Genomic DNA, 15,473 nt, shown 5'->3' on the forward strand with positions numbered 1-15,473 from the left:
GGGGTGGTGTGGGACCCCCGCTCCACCATGCACCAAGGCAGAGGAGGTGGCAGTGCCGGCTGTGCCTACGTGTGCTGCCCCAGCACCGGACCCCTTGGAACCCCAAAGGCCATTCCCACTGTGCGGTGAGTGTGGAAAGCGCAGCCCCAACCCCCTCGGCAGGCCCCTTGCCCTGTTAATCCAGCTCAGCTGAGGATGCCGAGGTCAGGCTCTGGCACAGAGAACCAGCGTCTTAAAGGGGAATGTGTGCTTGCACCCACTCTGCTGGGAGCCCATCCAGCCGGGGACCTCGCTTTTGGGTGCATGGAGGCAGCATCGGTTTGCCTGCTGTTTCCACGTCCCTATCAGGGCAGGGCAGCACTGAAGGGGCTGTGTTGGGGGCATTGAACACATCCCTCCTTGCCTTGTGCCTCCCCAGCACTGAATGCTTGAGCCCTTCCACCTGCACTCCCACTGCCTCTTAATGCCCTGGTGCCCGTCCCTGTTCCTAAGAAGGGGAGAAAAGCGCCATTGTTCATGGGCTTTGAGGGAACGGCATGGGCACGGAGGAGCTCCACAGGGCTGGCGCAGGAGGAAAGGCTCCCTCTGCCTCTGCAGGTGGCTGGAGGAGAAGGGCTGCTGCCTGCATCCATCGCTCCAGGCACGCCTTGGGGCATGGATGCTCCATGGATGAGCACTGGCAGGCTCTGGCGGTGGTTTCCCTCTGGCTGCTGGAGCCACAGTCCCTCGTGTGCCCACGCAGAGACAAGCACAGGCACACAGCAATCTGTTCAAGCTCAGATTTATTCCCGCACGAGTCTCCCTTGTATGAGACACTTCCTGCCCATCTTGCTTACACAGTAAACAAGCCACCTGCCAAGAAGCATCGCTGCCCCAGTCCGGTACCTGCCGCGGGCAGCCCCTCCATCCTGCCTGCCCTCCCCTCCCCTCCATCCGAGCCCCACTGCGATGCCCCCGGGCTGGGTGGGATGCTCATGGCACCAGAGCGCTCAGTGCGTGCCCGTGGCACCAGCGAGGGCGAAGGAGAATGGGTTCGCTGGGTTGGATGTAGCTGCCTTGCGAGCTGGGGCTGGGATTGGGCTGGGTTGGGCCCATCTCCCCTCCAGATGCACCTCAGGCAAGGCAGGATGGGGAGGAGAATAAATTAAAGGCTTAAAAGGCCACTGGCATTTGCTAGCTGGAGGACAGAGCAGCAGGGCTGGGGGGGACACGCACCCCGGGCACCCAGCGGGGCTCCTGATCGCAGGGACAAGACAGCCCCAATCGCAGATGGTCCCGGAAAGCCACTGCCCTTCCCTCCCTCTCCTCCACAGGATGGATGTTTCTGTGCAACCCCAATGGCCTCCCGCTCCCCCGGAGGGTTTAAGGCACCGTCGCATGAGGATGCAGGTAAAAACCTCCCTGAAGCATCCCCCGGCACAAGTCCCTGGAGAGCCAGGAAGCAGCGGGGTGCTCCAGGTTGAGCAAAGTCCACTAGAAATACATAGAAATCCCCCAAAAGGGTTTCCTCCTTCCTGTCCGTGAGTCTCGCTTCGAGGAGCGTGCGCGGGGCAGCTGGTGGGGACATGCTGCCTGCGATGGGACGGAGGCGACCGAAGGGCTCAAGGTCCTTTGCCAGGAGGTTCGGAAGTGCTGGGAGGAGGCCGGGAGCAGTTCACAGATCCTCCGGGATGGCCAAGCAGAATGGGAGCGCCAAAGAGGCCAGGAGGGATGCGGGAGGCTCTCCTGGGTCCCCAGCTGCGGGTGCTCCGCCGGGGGAGCAGAGGTCCTGGCTGAGTCAATGGGGCCGGCAGCCCCATGCCCGCGATGTCCCTTGCTCAGTATTTTTATTACACACCAACCAAAAAGAGAAGAAGAAAGAAACTAAAACGTACCCCAAGGTAAAAAACAAACGCCAGCGACCAGGAGGTGCCTGAGCTGCCGGGGCCCTGCCCTGCTGCCGCTGCCCTCCTCGGCTTGTGAGCTGGGGTGTTCCTTGCTCGGGGTCTGCTCCTTGGCTGCCTCCAGCCTCCCGCTGCAGCCACCTCGGGGTCCTTCCTCTTCACCTCCTCCTGCACTTGTGGGGCCGGTAGTGAGGGGTGTCGCAGGGGATCCCCAGGCAGGCAGGGCTGGCTACATGCGGGAGGACGGGCTGGCCAGTTCGTAGAAGAGCAGGTAGGCATCGCTGCTGCGGATGTGGCTGGATGACATCGGGGTAACACTGCGGACAGGGGGGAGATGCGTTGTGAGCGATGGGGACAAGGCACCAGGATGCTGCTCTGGGCAGGGGGTCCCTGCTCGCCCTGACCCTGCACCCCACGCTCACCGTGAGTCATTGAAACTGTGCCACTCGTTGGAGATGGGGCTCTTGCAGTAGGCAGTGTAGTGTCCCCCCATGGTGGTGCCCGAGTGGTTGGAGACGGCATAGAGGTTGTAAACGGCATGGTCTGTGGGGAGCAAAGGGGTGCTCAGCCATGCAGGCTGCTGCCCTGCTGTCCCCCAGTGCGCCAGCACGGAGCTGGGGCCAGGAGGGACCAGTACCCATGGCTCTGCCCCCCAGCACTGCACTCACTGCAGCTCTGCGAGGCGAACTCCCGGAGGTCCAGGTCCTTCAGCTGGAAGTTGATGAAGGTTGTGAGCTTGCTGGTTCGTATTCTAGCCTCTGAGAAGCGCTTCAGGTCTGGGCATCAGGTCAAGGAGGCAACGGATAAAGGGGAGCCTGTGAGGAACTGCCTGCCCCCCCACCCAGCACCCCTGGCCCCATCCCTCTGCCTGAAAGGATACGGAGCACCAGGATCTTGGGGAACTTCTGGATGCTGAATTTCTTTGTGCACCTTGTCCTGGCTTTGCAGCGACAACACGTCTGTGGGAGACAGACAGCATGAGGAGGAGGGTGGGAGCAGAGCGCGGCCCCATGGGGCTCTGAGCCCACGGTGCTGGCAACACAGGCACAGAGGGAAAGGGGCCCAGCCTGCATCGAGGCAAGCCCCATGCCCCCTGCCCCATACCGGTTTCTCATCCCCATCCAGCACATCCTCTTTGGTGAAGAGCCGTAGGCAGTCCATGAGGGTCACCTCCCCATAGCTTTTCTGTGGGAGCATAGCGTGGATTAGGGACAGGGCGTGCGGGGCAGGGTGCTGGGGGTTTAGGGACTGAGAGCACCCGTCACCTTGGGGATGGGCAGGGACAGGTCCCAGAAGGGATCGAAGGCTGTGGAGCAGTATCCGCACTCACTGCAGGTCAGCGAACTCTTCAGCTGCCCAACGAAGAGGTCTGGTGGGACAAAGGTGGGACGAAGCCAGGTGAGACCCCGCGTTTCCAGCCCCGCTCCCAGCCCTGCCCTCCTCTCCCCACCGCCCTGCTCACCGCTGATGCGGCTGTCCTCCCTCTCCTGGTACCTCCTCCACATCTGGCGGCTCTTCTCATCGTCGCTGCGGGAGATGGGCAAAGTGGTACCAAGTGTGGCCGAGGGACAGCATCCCCCGTGACAAGCCCAGAGTGGACCCATGTAATCCCCCTCCCTGGGCCGAGCCTGCCTCTGCCCCAGCTGGCACTTACGGGAGGTGGTCCAGGGTGTCCGTGCTTGCCCGTGGCCGCACCAGCACGCGGTTCACTTCGCTGTGCAGCCCATCCAGGAGGAACCGCAGGAACTCCTGTGCATCCTGCTGGCTGCAAGACAAAGCGCATGGCCAGTGAGCAGTGGGGGGAGCGCAGCACCCCCCCCCCCCCCCAGGCCACCGCTGCACCAACACCCCTTACTTGTAGCCCACAAAGCGGGGGGCATATCTCTGGATCTGGATCTTGAACTCGGAGGGGCTCACGCTCTCGTTGGGGGACGAGGTCCAGAGCAGCTGAAGCAGCTTTGCAAACTCTGCGTGCACAGAGGCAGGTCTTCAGCACAGGGGCCGGTGATGGGACCCACAGCACAGCGCCGAGGCTGGGGGACGTGGGGCGTCCCAGGGGAGCAAGGACACGGTGCGGGGTGCGGAGGCAGGGGCTGGTGCCCGGCGGTTACCTGACATGAGCGCGGTGCGCATGCGGCTGTTGTTGTTGAGGTCCCGCAGGTACTGGTTCTGCAGGCAGTAATCCCGCAGCTCCTTGGTGTTGCTCAGGCACTGCAGGATGGAGTTCATGAAGCACTGGGGGAGGCAGAAGAGAAAACCATGGCAACGAGAGGCAGAGGGAGGCAGGCGGTGGAAGGGGGACACGCGGGGCGGGTGGGCAGAGGATAGGGACGAAGCGGGGATGCTCTTCCCCAGCTCGCTCCATTGGGATTGGCGTGTGGGGAGACACCGGGGTGAGAGCGCGGGTGCTGCGGGGCGAGGCAAAGGGACAGGGCTTCCCTCTGCCCCATAGACGTGCCAGCAGAAGGCACGGTGTGAGCTGGGACCCCCAGCCGGGTGCCTGGGCTGGCACTCACCGTGTTGCCGAGGTTTCGCAGGCCGGTCAGCCCCTGCACCACCTTGGAGCTCTGCGGAGAGAAGGAACAGGGCTGAGACAGTGTCCAGCACAGGCTGGCCATGCTGTGGGCAGCACAGTAAGGCCATGGTGCCATGCAGCAGACCCTCAAGTGCAAGCAGAGGCCCTATCTCCCTATGGGCATCATAGGCAGCACCGCGGTTGCTCTGTGCTCCGGATGCACACAGGACTGTAGCCAAGGACCCAGAGGGAAGCCATGGCTGGCCTGCCCCATCCTGCCTGCCTGGCTGCTGCTCCTTAGCTCCCTGGACAATGTGCAGTGGTCAAAGTTCGCCCTGCCTGGTGCCACTGCTGCCCCATGCCCTGGGCTGCAGGCCAGACCAAACACCCCTTCTTCCTCCCCTTGCCAGCCCTGTGCCCTAGGAAGCTGTGGGGTGGAAGCACCCTGTGCCTGCCCCACAGCTGCAGGAGGTGCACAGTGCCCCACTGCTGCCTGCCTTGTCCATGCTGGGTGTCCCCCCCCTGCACAAGCACACCCAGACCTTGGCACAGGATAAAGTCCATCCAGGAAAGTGCAAGCCCAGCCCTGCCGCACGGAGCCCAGGCATGGGGCTGCATGTCCAGCACTGCCCTCCCAGCCACTCGCTGGCCTGGCTGGGCTATGCCTGTGCTATGGGTCAGCTCTAGGTCCACCAGTACTCCCAGAGCCAGGCAGGATCATGCCAAGCAGAGACAGCCATAGGCAGCGGGGTGATGGGGCCAGGAGGCATAGCCACTCTTTGCTGGAGAGACCGAGAGCGCAGAGGGGCTTTGGGAGCCCCAGGGTTGCCTGTGTTGCATGGAGGGCTATGGGGTTGGTGGGATGGAGCAGGGGTCCTGCTCCCAGCCCTGCACAGAGGGTGGGATGAACCTCCCGGGTGCTGTGCCCAGAGCAGGGTGCTGGGACAATGAGGCTTGCAGGGCCAGGCTGCCCATCCTGCTCCCTCGGATGACCAGGTTTTAAGGATCCTCAGGCACGCCCCCAGCTGCCCACCCCAGCGTGAGGAGCGGGAGGAGAGGAGGGGAGGGGGCCCAGCAGCTCTGAAATAGCAGCATCTGGTGTGTGTGTGGGAGGTGCTGAGCACCCAGCCCTGACAGCAGCCCAAAATAACCCAGATCCACTTACACGTGCTCCTTAGCGACGGCGCAGGCATCACCCACCGCAGCACCAGCGGCCACTCGGCCGCCCTGTGTGGGTGCACATGGCACGGCCGGACCCAGCACTTATCCCTGTGCAGGGACCCACAGGCCATGGGGCAGGCTGGGCTGGCTGCGGTGGGTCAGTGTGACACACCAATGGCACGAGGAGCTGGCCTGGCTCTGCAGGCAGCAGAAGTGGGTCTGTGCCCTGACAGCCTCCATCCCTTGAAGGGGCTGCCCCTCACTGCTCGCATCCTCATGCCTATTGGAGGCAAGGTCACAGTCCTGGGGCTGGGCGGGGGGGGGAACTGCATCTCCCAGGAGCTGCCCCAATGTGCCCCAGCCATCCCAAACAGGACCCTGCTCATCCGGTGGCCCTGGTTGGGCAGCTCCCTCCATGTGCCCAGAGCGACCCACCAGTGTGGGTGCAAACCTCCCCATAGACACGGCATTCACTCGCTGCCTGGCCAGGCCAGCGGCTGAAGCACCAAAGGCCCAGGTGCCCCCATACCACGGCACAAGCGCTGCGTGCACCCAGGTCTTATCTCCCCCCTTGGTTTTCCCTCCCGTGGGTGACTCAACTCCAGCTAATCCCCCTCGCCCGTCCAGGGCTTTATCTAGGACACGGCACTGCTCGGAGGCGGCGAAGGAGAGCTGGCTCACGCGGCGGCGGCTGGGGAGTCCCTGAGGCTGCACTGCAGGAGGGGGACAAGGGGCAGGGGATGGGGACAAGGGACAAGACCCGAGCTGTGCTGCTCCCATCCGGGTCCACAAGCCAAGGGCCTGTTGGGGCAGCAGGAGAGCCGGAGCAGGCAGACTTACATAAGTGCCCAGATCTGCCCTCCCCTGCCCCTTGCCTCGGCCATCCCTGCATGGGGGAGATCTGCCCCGGCACTGCCGCCCTGGGGACAGCCAGGCTCAGCACGGGGACACTGCCAAGGGGCCAGCGTGGCCAGGAGCCCCTTCCTTGCACTGGGCAGGGCTGGGGAACGGGAACCTGGCCAAGGTCACCACAAGGGCAGGGCTGGGAGAGTGACCCAGGCGTCCTGACACGCGCCTTCACCCGCTCCTCGTCCCTCCTGCGGGACACCCGGGCACCCTGGCCCCAGGGCCAGCCAGGATGGGCACCCAGCCCCAGGCACCCCATCCTCCAGCAACGGGGATGCCGTGGGGTACCCGCTGCTCCCCAGTGAGGGCAGGGGCCACCCCATCCCCATCCCTCCACCCGTGCCCCCAAGGCGGAGGGCAGGGAGCTGCAAGGCAGAGCTCATACCTTGGTCTTGTTGAGGACGAGCCCGACGAAGGTAGAGACCAGCAGCGACCCTGGCATGGAGGTGCGGGGCCGCAGGTCCTTGTGAAGGTCGGGGAGCGCGGGGGGCTCCTCGGGCAGCGTCACCGTGTACGAGTCCCTCATGATGGCCCCGTCGGGCACGGCACGCTGGGGACCAGCGGTGGGTACGGGGGGATGCCGGCGGGGGCCGGGTGGGCACCTCTTGCCTGCGGCCGAGCTATCGCCCTGGGTACGGGGTCAGGCGCCCGGCTCCAGCGGAGCGCCTGCAGCGGAGCCGGTGCCGGCTCCGGGGCTGACGGCACCTGAGCGGCTCTGACATCAAATGGGTGGAGAGGCGGCCGCGGCTCGGTGACGGCCGGCCCCCGCCGCACCGCGTGGTACAGCCGAGCCCAGCCCGCAGCCAAGGGGGCCCGCGAGGGGCGGCGGGGCCCGTAGGACGCGCTCCTAGCACCGGGGGGGGGGACTCTGCGGAGGGTGCTAGAGCCCCACTGCATCCCTGACCCCCCCCTTCCATCCGCCGCAGCCCAGCTCCAGGCAGCGCTGCTCCCCACGCACAACGTTGTCCGCCTCGCAACACCGGCACCGCGCCAGCATCATGAGGGCAATAGGGCGAGGAGGCAGCCGGAGGAGCGCTTGCTTCCCCTCCCTGTGCTCCCGGCTGACTGATGGCACCGGCTTCCCATCGTCGCCAGCACGGTGCTGGTCTGAGAGCTGGGCAGGCACCGGGCAGAGCGGGTCTGTCCCAGCAGGGAGTCACTCGCCAGAGCTCGGTCAAACTGGGACACTGTGGGTGCATGGGGTACCCAGAGGGGGGATAAGGATGTCTGAGAGGGGCTCCCAGCCATGTGCCTTCCTTGCAGTGCTGTGCTGGGCTCCCGTTTGTTGAGCAACAAGAGACAGAGCATGCCCCCCTCTACGGAGGATGCGTTGACACTGAGCTCAGAGGTATTTCAGTGCCTTGCTTCATCTGCTGGGGAAAAAACTCTCCCCAGATCCTGTGTGAAGCAAAGAGCCCATCTGGTGCCTCCCCTCTGAGCACTGGGTAAACTGAGGCACGGAGCGGGCAGCGCTCAGTCTCTTCTCCCGCAGCAAGGGCAGGTGAGGAGGCTGGCAGGAAGCCCAGCTATCCCGTGTCCCAGTCCTGCGTCTCCCCTCTGACCACAGCAGGGTGAGCAACAGAGGCTTGCGATTGCTCTGTGTGCGCCCAGGTGTCCTTCCTGCCTGCTCCGGGAAATTTCCATGGGCAGTGGAGACAGGGAGAGCGGCCCGGCTGCTCCGAGCACATCCAGAGCCTTCAGCATCGCTGACCAGGCTGGAGGCATGGAGCAGAGCCTGCTTTCCTCCCAATACACCCCAGCCAGAGCCAGTGGCTGCTGTCTGAATCCCAATTGCTGCAGATGCAGCCTCCCCTTGTCCGCGGCGCAAGCTCGGCACAGCCAGTGGAGGGGCTGATGGGGGGGGGGAGACTATTTTTGGCATCAGCAAAAATATCCGAGGAGGCATCTTGCAGCGTTATTCATCTGCAGGGCCAGGGCTTTTTGCATCACAACAGGATGCTTGTCGTAATCCCTGCTTGCGTGTGCGCGCATGTGTATATATATACACACCCCGCCGTGTGTACACCGTACACACTCAGGGACACGCCGTTCGCATGGGGCTGCGCACCCCGTCAGCATCACAAACGCTGCGTGGCTCTCACAGCCCCTCCGTGTCCCATCCTGGGCCTCAGGACCATGGCACAGCTCCCCAGTGTGTCCTCTGCTTGTACCGGTGCTGCCCGCACCAGCCAGCATCCCACCGCCCTGCCCTGCATCCCGGTGGGTAGCTTGGGGACAGGATTCGCCCCAGTGCACAGCCTGCCCCAAGCTCTGTGCAGGGTGCTCCCTGCCCTCAGCAGTGGTGACCTTCGGCCACGAGCAGAGGTTGCCGCGGGCCTGGTTGGCACCGCAAAGGCACTGGACCAGCACTGGCCTCAGGGCAGAGCCGTCAGCTGCTCAGGATGGGGCTGCGGAGAGCTGCCGGCGCTTTTGCGGGTGGCTCTGGCCTTCTGACCCTATGTCCACCCAGGGTGGTTAATGGGGCGGCACAGCCACTCGCTGCAGCTGCACACACCTCCCTTTGCCCTGCGGGATGGTAAACTGAGGCACGGAGCGATGGGTAGGCACAAATGCGGGCGTCCTCACCTCCTGCTCTGGATCACGGCTCGTGTGGTGCACAGGCAGGAGGTGCATGGGGAAGAAGGGGTAGGAGGAAGCACTGAGCCAGCCCCACCGTGCCCTGGCTCTGGTGGGTGCTGCTGGCGCTGCCCAAAGGGCTGGGTAATGGGGCAGAACCAATGGCGCTTGTTTCCGGCGCCTGGCATGACCGCAGTCGTTTTACGACGGGTACATTTGCTTCCTGGCTTGGGAAAGGGAGGGAAAAACCCCACAGGAATGGAAAATAGCCCATCAAAGCACCAAGGAAACCTTAGCCAATGTCACTGATCCATGCTCCCCGCCTGCCCTCGCACCCTGTGCCAGCTCCACCGCCATCAGCCCCAGCTGCAAAGCCCCCGGCCCTGTCCGCATACAACCCCAAGGTGTGTTTTGGGAGTAGCTGCCCCATGGCCATCCCATGGGGCCCCCACATCACAGTGGTGCGTGGGCACCTGGTGGTGGGGACCCCAGCCCAAGCAGTGGTGGTGAGGGCTTCAGTGAGTGCCATGGGGGCAGCAGCTTCTGGGTCCCCCCCTCGGTCCCCCCCACCAGGACCTGTTGTGGGAGGCAGGAATTCCCTTCAACAGCATCATTCCTCCACTCACCCAGCCCTCCAACCTGCTCCATCCCGGGGCTGGGGACCAGGGACCAGGCAGGTTGGGCACAGGGGGACCCACACCAGGGCAAGGGGGCTGCCTGTGTGCGCCAGGGCAGCCTGGTCCCTCCACCATGGGTGAATGGAGGCTGACTGGAAAGAGAGCAGGAGACGGCGTGTGCAGAGCCTGACAGGAGCTTGGAAGGAAACCTTCCAAGTGGAAAATTACCAGGCTGCTCCCCTCTGCGCCCGAGCCGGGCTGCGCGTGCGATGCCGGCTCCTGGCCTGGGCTGAGGCCCTGGGGATGGTGCAGCACCGATTGATACCTGGGGCACCGAGTGCCTGCCACCACGTGTGATGCTGAGCAGAGCAGCCGCTGCCATGGAGAAACTGGTGCTTCCCTGGCTGCCATGGCCTACACTAGGAGCTGGGGCGCAGGGCCCCGGGATGGCAGCAATAAACCATTGCAGTGATCAGGCATCACCGGGTATCAGTGGAAAACCTGACCAGCAGCTGGCTACCAAGTCATTGTGCCAAAGCACCAGCCAAACCAGCCTCCCCAGCTGGGTGTCACAGCAAGGTGAGTGCCCAGCCCGGTCATGTCACCCTCTCTAGCTGGGCTGAAGCAGCAGGAAACCCATCTTGGATGGGATGGAGCAGACGCAAGGGGTGCGGGCACAGTCAGCTCTGTGTGTCAGCATCCAACCTGGCCTGGAGATGGGGCAGCCACAGCTTCTCTGGGCACCCTGTGCCGGCGCCTCAGCACCCTCACAGGGAAGAACATCCTTATATCTAACATGGGGCACCCTTAGCTGCAAGGCACCCATGGGGAGCCCTGTGAGCTGAGAGCACAGCCCCTCAGAGCGCACCTGCACATGGCTGCGTCAGCAGCTCTAGCCCAGCACTGCTGCGACAGCAAGGGCGGCTTCAGAGGGTCAACAGCAGAAACAGAGGCACAGAGCGATGCACCGAGGTCCCCAGCTGAGAGCACGCAGGGTGTCCCAGGCTCCCTACCCCAGCGCCAGCAGGCCCGGATGACGGACCCCAGTACATCCCATCAGGAGCCCCTTACCGTGGTGCTCCGTGCGGACGCGTCGCAGCACCCATCATCGCTCCTCTCGCAGGACTGAGCGGTGCCGCGGGTGCCTGAGGGTGGCAGGGCCTGTGAGGGGCTGGGGAAGCTGCTGTGGCCGCTCTTCCTCCCGTAGCTCTCCACGTAGCTGCGGACGTAGTCGGAGTGCGCAGCAGCCTGGTACAGACCTCGCAGGGCACCGAGTTCTTGCTGTCCCTGCGCGCCGGTGCTTGCATAGGCGCTGTCCGAGGCGTGCAGCCCGGAGAACTCCCGGGCCAGGTCGGCGTGGCTGATGGATTTGCGACGGCTGAGGGATGCTGGGGGGGGCAGGTAGGCTGGGGGGCTGCTGGGGGGCCCTGCGAAGGTGTAACAGGCACCCCCGTTCAGCCCACCGCCGGGCGGCCGGGGCTGGCTGCGGATGTACGTGGAGCTCAGGCGGATGCTGGAGTCGGGATACAGGGGCAGGCGGCTGCTGTCATAGCCGCTGGTCGGGGACAGCCCCGCATGGTGGTAGCGAGGGGAGGGCAGGTAGCTGCTTTTGAAGCCGATTTTGTCACTGCTCGCATAGGATGTGGACAAGGTGGATCCGTAGGAGGTGTAGGAGCTGTAGCCGCTGGGCACCTTGCTGTAGGTGGTCTCAGCATAGCGGGATGAGTCAACGTACCGCTTCAGGGTGGAGGAGAGCTGGGACATGATGGAGGCTGGGGGTCTGCAGGCTCTCCTGGAGTCATCGACTGCAAGAGAAGAGTCCAGGGGTCAGCTCCTATGGGCCATGGGCACCCAGCACTCACCCAGAAGCTCACCGGCTCCTGCCTGGACATCCTGGGACAGGCAACAGCGGGATGCCAGGGGATGAAGGGTGCAGGGAGGGCTGTGACTTCTGGAGAGCCTGGTACACCAAGACCTAGCTGGCACTGCCACCCATGTGCCTTCGGGTACCATGTACCACACTGAGCGTCGGGGCACAGCCAGAAGCACCCAGCATCCTGGTACCCACAGTCACCAAAGCCAAAGGACTGCAGTGGTCACCTCTGCCCCAGCCCTAGCATCCATCCATCCCGTGGCTATTCCACTTGTGGGGCTGCAGAGGTATCCCCAGTGTCTCCTCCACATAGGAGGCAGCTGCCTGGTCACATTCATGATGCTGAGATAGGCACATGGGATGGACTGATTCAGCCCATCCAGCACCTCCCCGGGTTATTCAGAGTGAGCACCAGGGCTTGGCAGGGGGCTGGCGTTTCCAGCTCACTAAAACACTCCCCATTTGGCTGATGGGGAAACTGAGGCGCAATCAGGAAGTCAGCACAGGAGTCCTTGCCATCCATCCCTGCTCCCCACTTGGTGCCTTGGGGGACTGTGGGTACAGCCTGGGACCCCCTCACTGCAGTGCCCAGCCAGCCAAGCAGCCTGCCCCATCTCCCTGCTGCCGCTGTGCCCTGCTTGCCTCTCAGCAGTAATTCAAGCTGATGCAGATCGTCCTGCGAGGTGGCTGCTGTACCACCCCCCCCCGCCAGGCAGAGCCAGTCCATAGGGGTGGCTGACACCCAGTGCTTGATCCCCACAGGGTGGCTTCTGCCCCATGGCATCCATATGGGGCAGGAGTATAGAGGGGCAGAAGCACCCAGAGCACACGTGGAGCCGGGACGGGGCAGACCCCAGTGCCTGCAAACACTGTCTGGATCTGCGGGGGAGTTTGCTCTCAGCACCCGTGGCTGGTCCCCTACCTGTCCAGGGTCGCAGGACCCAAGCGGAGCTCTTCTGTCCCTGTGCTGCCGGTGCTCAGCTCCCTAGGAGCCTGGCGTCCCTTCCCTGGCAGGACAGTGGCTCATGTGGCTCCCAGAGTCTCCAGTCACCCAGGAGATGACCCTGATTCAAAGGCTTTTCCCAGCCCAGCAAGGGCGGGCTCTGGCCTGGCTCCAAGTCAGGAGGTGATGGAGACGGTGCCTGGCCCAGCCCTCGCACAGCCCTGGCCTGGCAGCACACAGGGCGCATCCAGGCTTGGGGATGGGCACTGGATCCCCAGCAAGAGGAGCCACCGCAGCATCGCTCCCTGCCTGACCCTGTGGGGATCCAGCTCCTGCTTAGAGCCCCAGGCATGCCACCCATTAGTGGGACACCCTGCCCAGAGGGGCCAGCAGCACCCCTCTAGGGGAGCCACCTCCTTGGCTCCACAGACCCTGGGGTGGTGGGTACCAGCTCCCACTGCCCATCTAACTAACCCTGGTGTGGAAATGCCCCAGGACTGCTTTGCTTTTAGGAGGTGGTGTCAGAAGCAGCATCCAGGCACCTCCTGGAGAGCAGCCCAGCTGCATCCCGGCTACTGTTGTTATTGCCCAGGGAACAACCATCCCACAGCGAAGAGGGAACTATTTACAAGCAAGAGCGAGGTGGGGCCAACAGACCTGTTTGGGAATGGAGGCTGAGAGCTGAATAATCGGCTCGCAGGCAAGGACTCCACCAAGCACCCAGCTCTTCCAGGCCAGGCTGCGGCCACCCTCACCAGCACTGGGAGGACTCAGGAGTGGTTCTGCCAGCCGGGATTTGACATGGACAATGGGGACCCCAGGCAAGGGACTGGCATCCCCTATTGATGCTGGAGTTAGAGCCCCTCGCCTTCCAGGGAGCACACACTTCCCTGTGTGCCATAATGGGACACAGGGGCTCTCTCTGGGCTGCCTCTGCTCCCTAACCCCTAGCCAGAACCGACAACCAGTGCCAGGACAGCCCCATGCCATTGTCCCGCTGTGCCACGCCACTGCTGGCACCAGCAGCATCTCTTCTTTGCTCTCAGTACAGCCACCGGCTTGCGAGTGGGAGGGCATCAAGGCAGCAGGACACATCTCCACAGGGCAGCGTGTGCCCTGGGGCCGTGCGGGAGCTGATGGAGGGATGCGGGGCCCGGGGAGGGGAACCTGTCCCAGACACAGGAGCTAACCCATTGGCATTGCGGGAAGAGGGCTCTTACCGCGGAGGAACGCCGCATCTGCTAGGACCGCCTGCGCTGCGGAGTCCCCGTGTCACATCGGAGCCGAGCCCGGCGCCGTGGGGCAGCGGAGCACGGCAGGACCCAGAGGAGCTCGCGGGGTGTGAGAGCACACAGGTTCCTCCCATCACTTCCTGGCCTGCCTGGCCCCTCCCTGCCCGTAATAGTGCTGAGCTTTCCTGGTGCCTGGCGAAGCCCTGGGGCTGGCATGGCTGAGTCAGGGCTCCTGCACCCTCATCATCCTCCTGGGGTGTCAGGGGAAGCTGATGCACAGGAATGTCCGGTCTGCCTTCACGTGGCCAGCGCCAGGCACCCACGGGGCTCCTATGGGAATGTTTCCATAGGAAGTTCAGCCTGAAGCCGGGAGGCAGAGGCTCCCTCTCCAGCCATTCCTCTGCACTGTGGCTGTTCCCCTCGGAGCCCCAGGGCAGGCTCAGCTTACACAGCACTGGCTCCATCCAAGGTGTTGGATGCACAGCACAGCTGCTCCTCGCTTACGCAGGCTCGGAGCTGTATCCCCTGTCCCTTGAGACGCAATGTCCCAGCCTGGAGGTGACACCAGAGCTCCCAGATCCCTCTGGGAATCTGCATTTCCCTCTAGGAAGGGTGGCCCCAGGCAGCCCTGCAGGGGGGATGTGCTGCTGGGGTTGCTCCCTGCATTGAGCCCAAGTCACCTCGCGGGCGGTGATAGAAAACCAGTGCCCAACGGGACCTGCCCAAGGTCATGCGTGCAGCTTGGGCCAGCCTGAGAGGGCTGGAGCTCACGGCGCAGCGCTGGGCAGGAGTCATCACCCTGGACCCGCTCCGTGCTGCTGACCCATACCCAGCTGCCTGCGGAGCTCACCCCTCAGGCAATAGAACCCCAACCTCACAGGGAACCTTGTCGTAAAGACCCAGCGAGTGTGTAATTGCTCTGAGGTCTGCGGGGGCAAGGGAAGAATGGACCCCGGGGAGGCTCTGCCCGTGCTGGGGCACAAGGATGGTGCCGGGGAGATGGTTTCAGTGGAGAGCTGCCAGGTTGGGCCCTATGGGGATACAGAGACCGCAAACCTCTCCCCCATGGCTTTACCCAGCCGAAGGGCTGAGTCCTTGATGCCAGGGCCCCCGGTGCCCCCATGGCACCCCCTCCACTCACCTGCGTGCGGGGCAGCGGTGCGGGCGGCTGCTGGCTGCTCAGGGGCACGAGGCCGGCGCGGCAGGAGGCAGGCGGCTGGTCATGGGGCTGAGCGGAGGGGCCCGATCCTGCCCCCTCGGGGCATGTCCCTTTGGGGTGGGATGAGAGCGAGCGATGCAGAGCGGGCCGGCAGCACCCCGAGCCCTTAGCGGGGGACCGGGCACCCCGTGGCTCGGCTCCTCCAGCCTGCACCGAGAGGACAGAGGGGGCCGAGCCGGAGGGCTGTGGGGCCGCATAAAAACACCAGGGCAGAAATTCGCAGCTCAGGTTACCGGGTAGATAAATATAGAGCCTTTATCTGACCTCACAGGGCGCTGAAATGCTCCTCTCGCATTCCAGCTTCGGGGAAGCTTAAAGGGGACGTGAACCCGAGAGGGCTGGTGGCCCACGGCAAAGGGGGGAAGGCGACAGAGGTAAGGGGGAGTTGTTGTGGGAATGAAGAAGCGTGTCCGAAGGTATGGGGAAGGGAGAGATGTGGGGAGGGAGACGGAGGTCTGGGCAGGAAAGGGTGGATGGAGCATTAAGAGAGGGAGCTTGGTGTGGGGGTCAGGAAGGCAGAAAGAGGGGGTGCCCGTGGCTCCCACTG

At 64.1% G+C, this 15,473-nt stretch overlaps 1 protein-coding gene across 4 annotated transcripts; it reads right to left on the reverse strand.

Annotated features, from left to right (window-relative positions):
- Positions 1 to 1,809: 1,809 nt before the first annotated feature.
- USP2 (ubiquitin specific peptidase 2) lies at positions 1,810 to 15,128 on the reverse strand. 4 transcript variants are annotated; one of them, XM_065697221.1, is made up of 13 exons: positions 14,849 to 15,128; positions 10,731 to 11,464; positions 4,400 to 4,450; positions 3,995 to 4,118; positions 3,739 to 3,850; positions 3,538 to 3,648; positions 3,346 to 3,410; positions 3,149 to 3,252; positions 2,988 to 3,068; positions 2,764 to 2,842; positions 2,552 to 2,659; positions 2,306 to 2,426; positions 1,810 to 2,200 (listed from the first exon to the last, which is right to left on the reverse strand). In XM_065697221.1, exons 2-13 carry the CDS (start codon positions 11,421 to 11,423, stop codon positions 2,113 to 2,115), a joined length of 1,737 nt encoding a protein of 578 aa, XP_065553293.1. In that variant the 5' UTR covers positions 11,424 to 11,464; positions 14,849 to 15,128; the 3' UTR covers positions 1,810 to 2,112. The 4 variants fall into 4 exon arrangements, with proteins under 4 accessions (XP_065553293.1, XP_065553294.1, XP_065553295.1 ...); XM_065697222.1 differs by lacking the exon at positions 14,849 to 15,128 and adding an exon at positions 13,696 to 13,802; XM_065697223.1 differs by lacking the exon at positions 14,849 to 15,128 and adding an exon at positions 12,455 to 12,550.
- Between the last annotated feature and the right edge of the window lie 345 nt (positions 15,129 to 15,473).

Source organism: Lathamus discolor, chromosome 17, assembly GCF_037157495.1.
Source record: "Lathamus discolor isolate bLatDis1 chromosome 17, bLatDis1.hap1, whole genome shotgun sequence".
In the NCBI taxonomy this organism is placed as follows: Eukaryota; Metazoa; Chordata; class Aves; order Psittaciformes; family Psittacidae; genus Lathamus; species Lathamus discolor.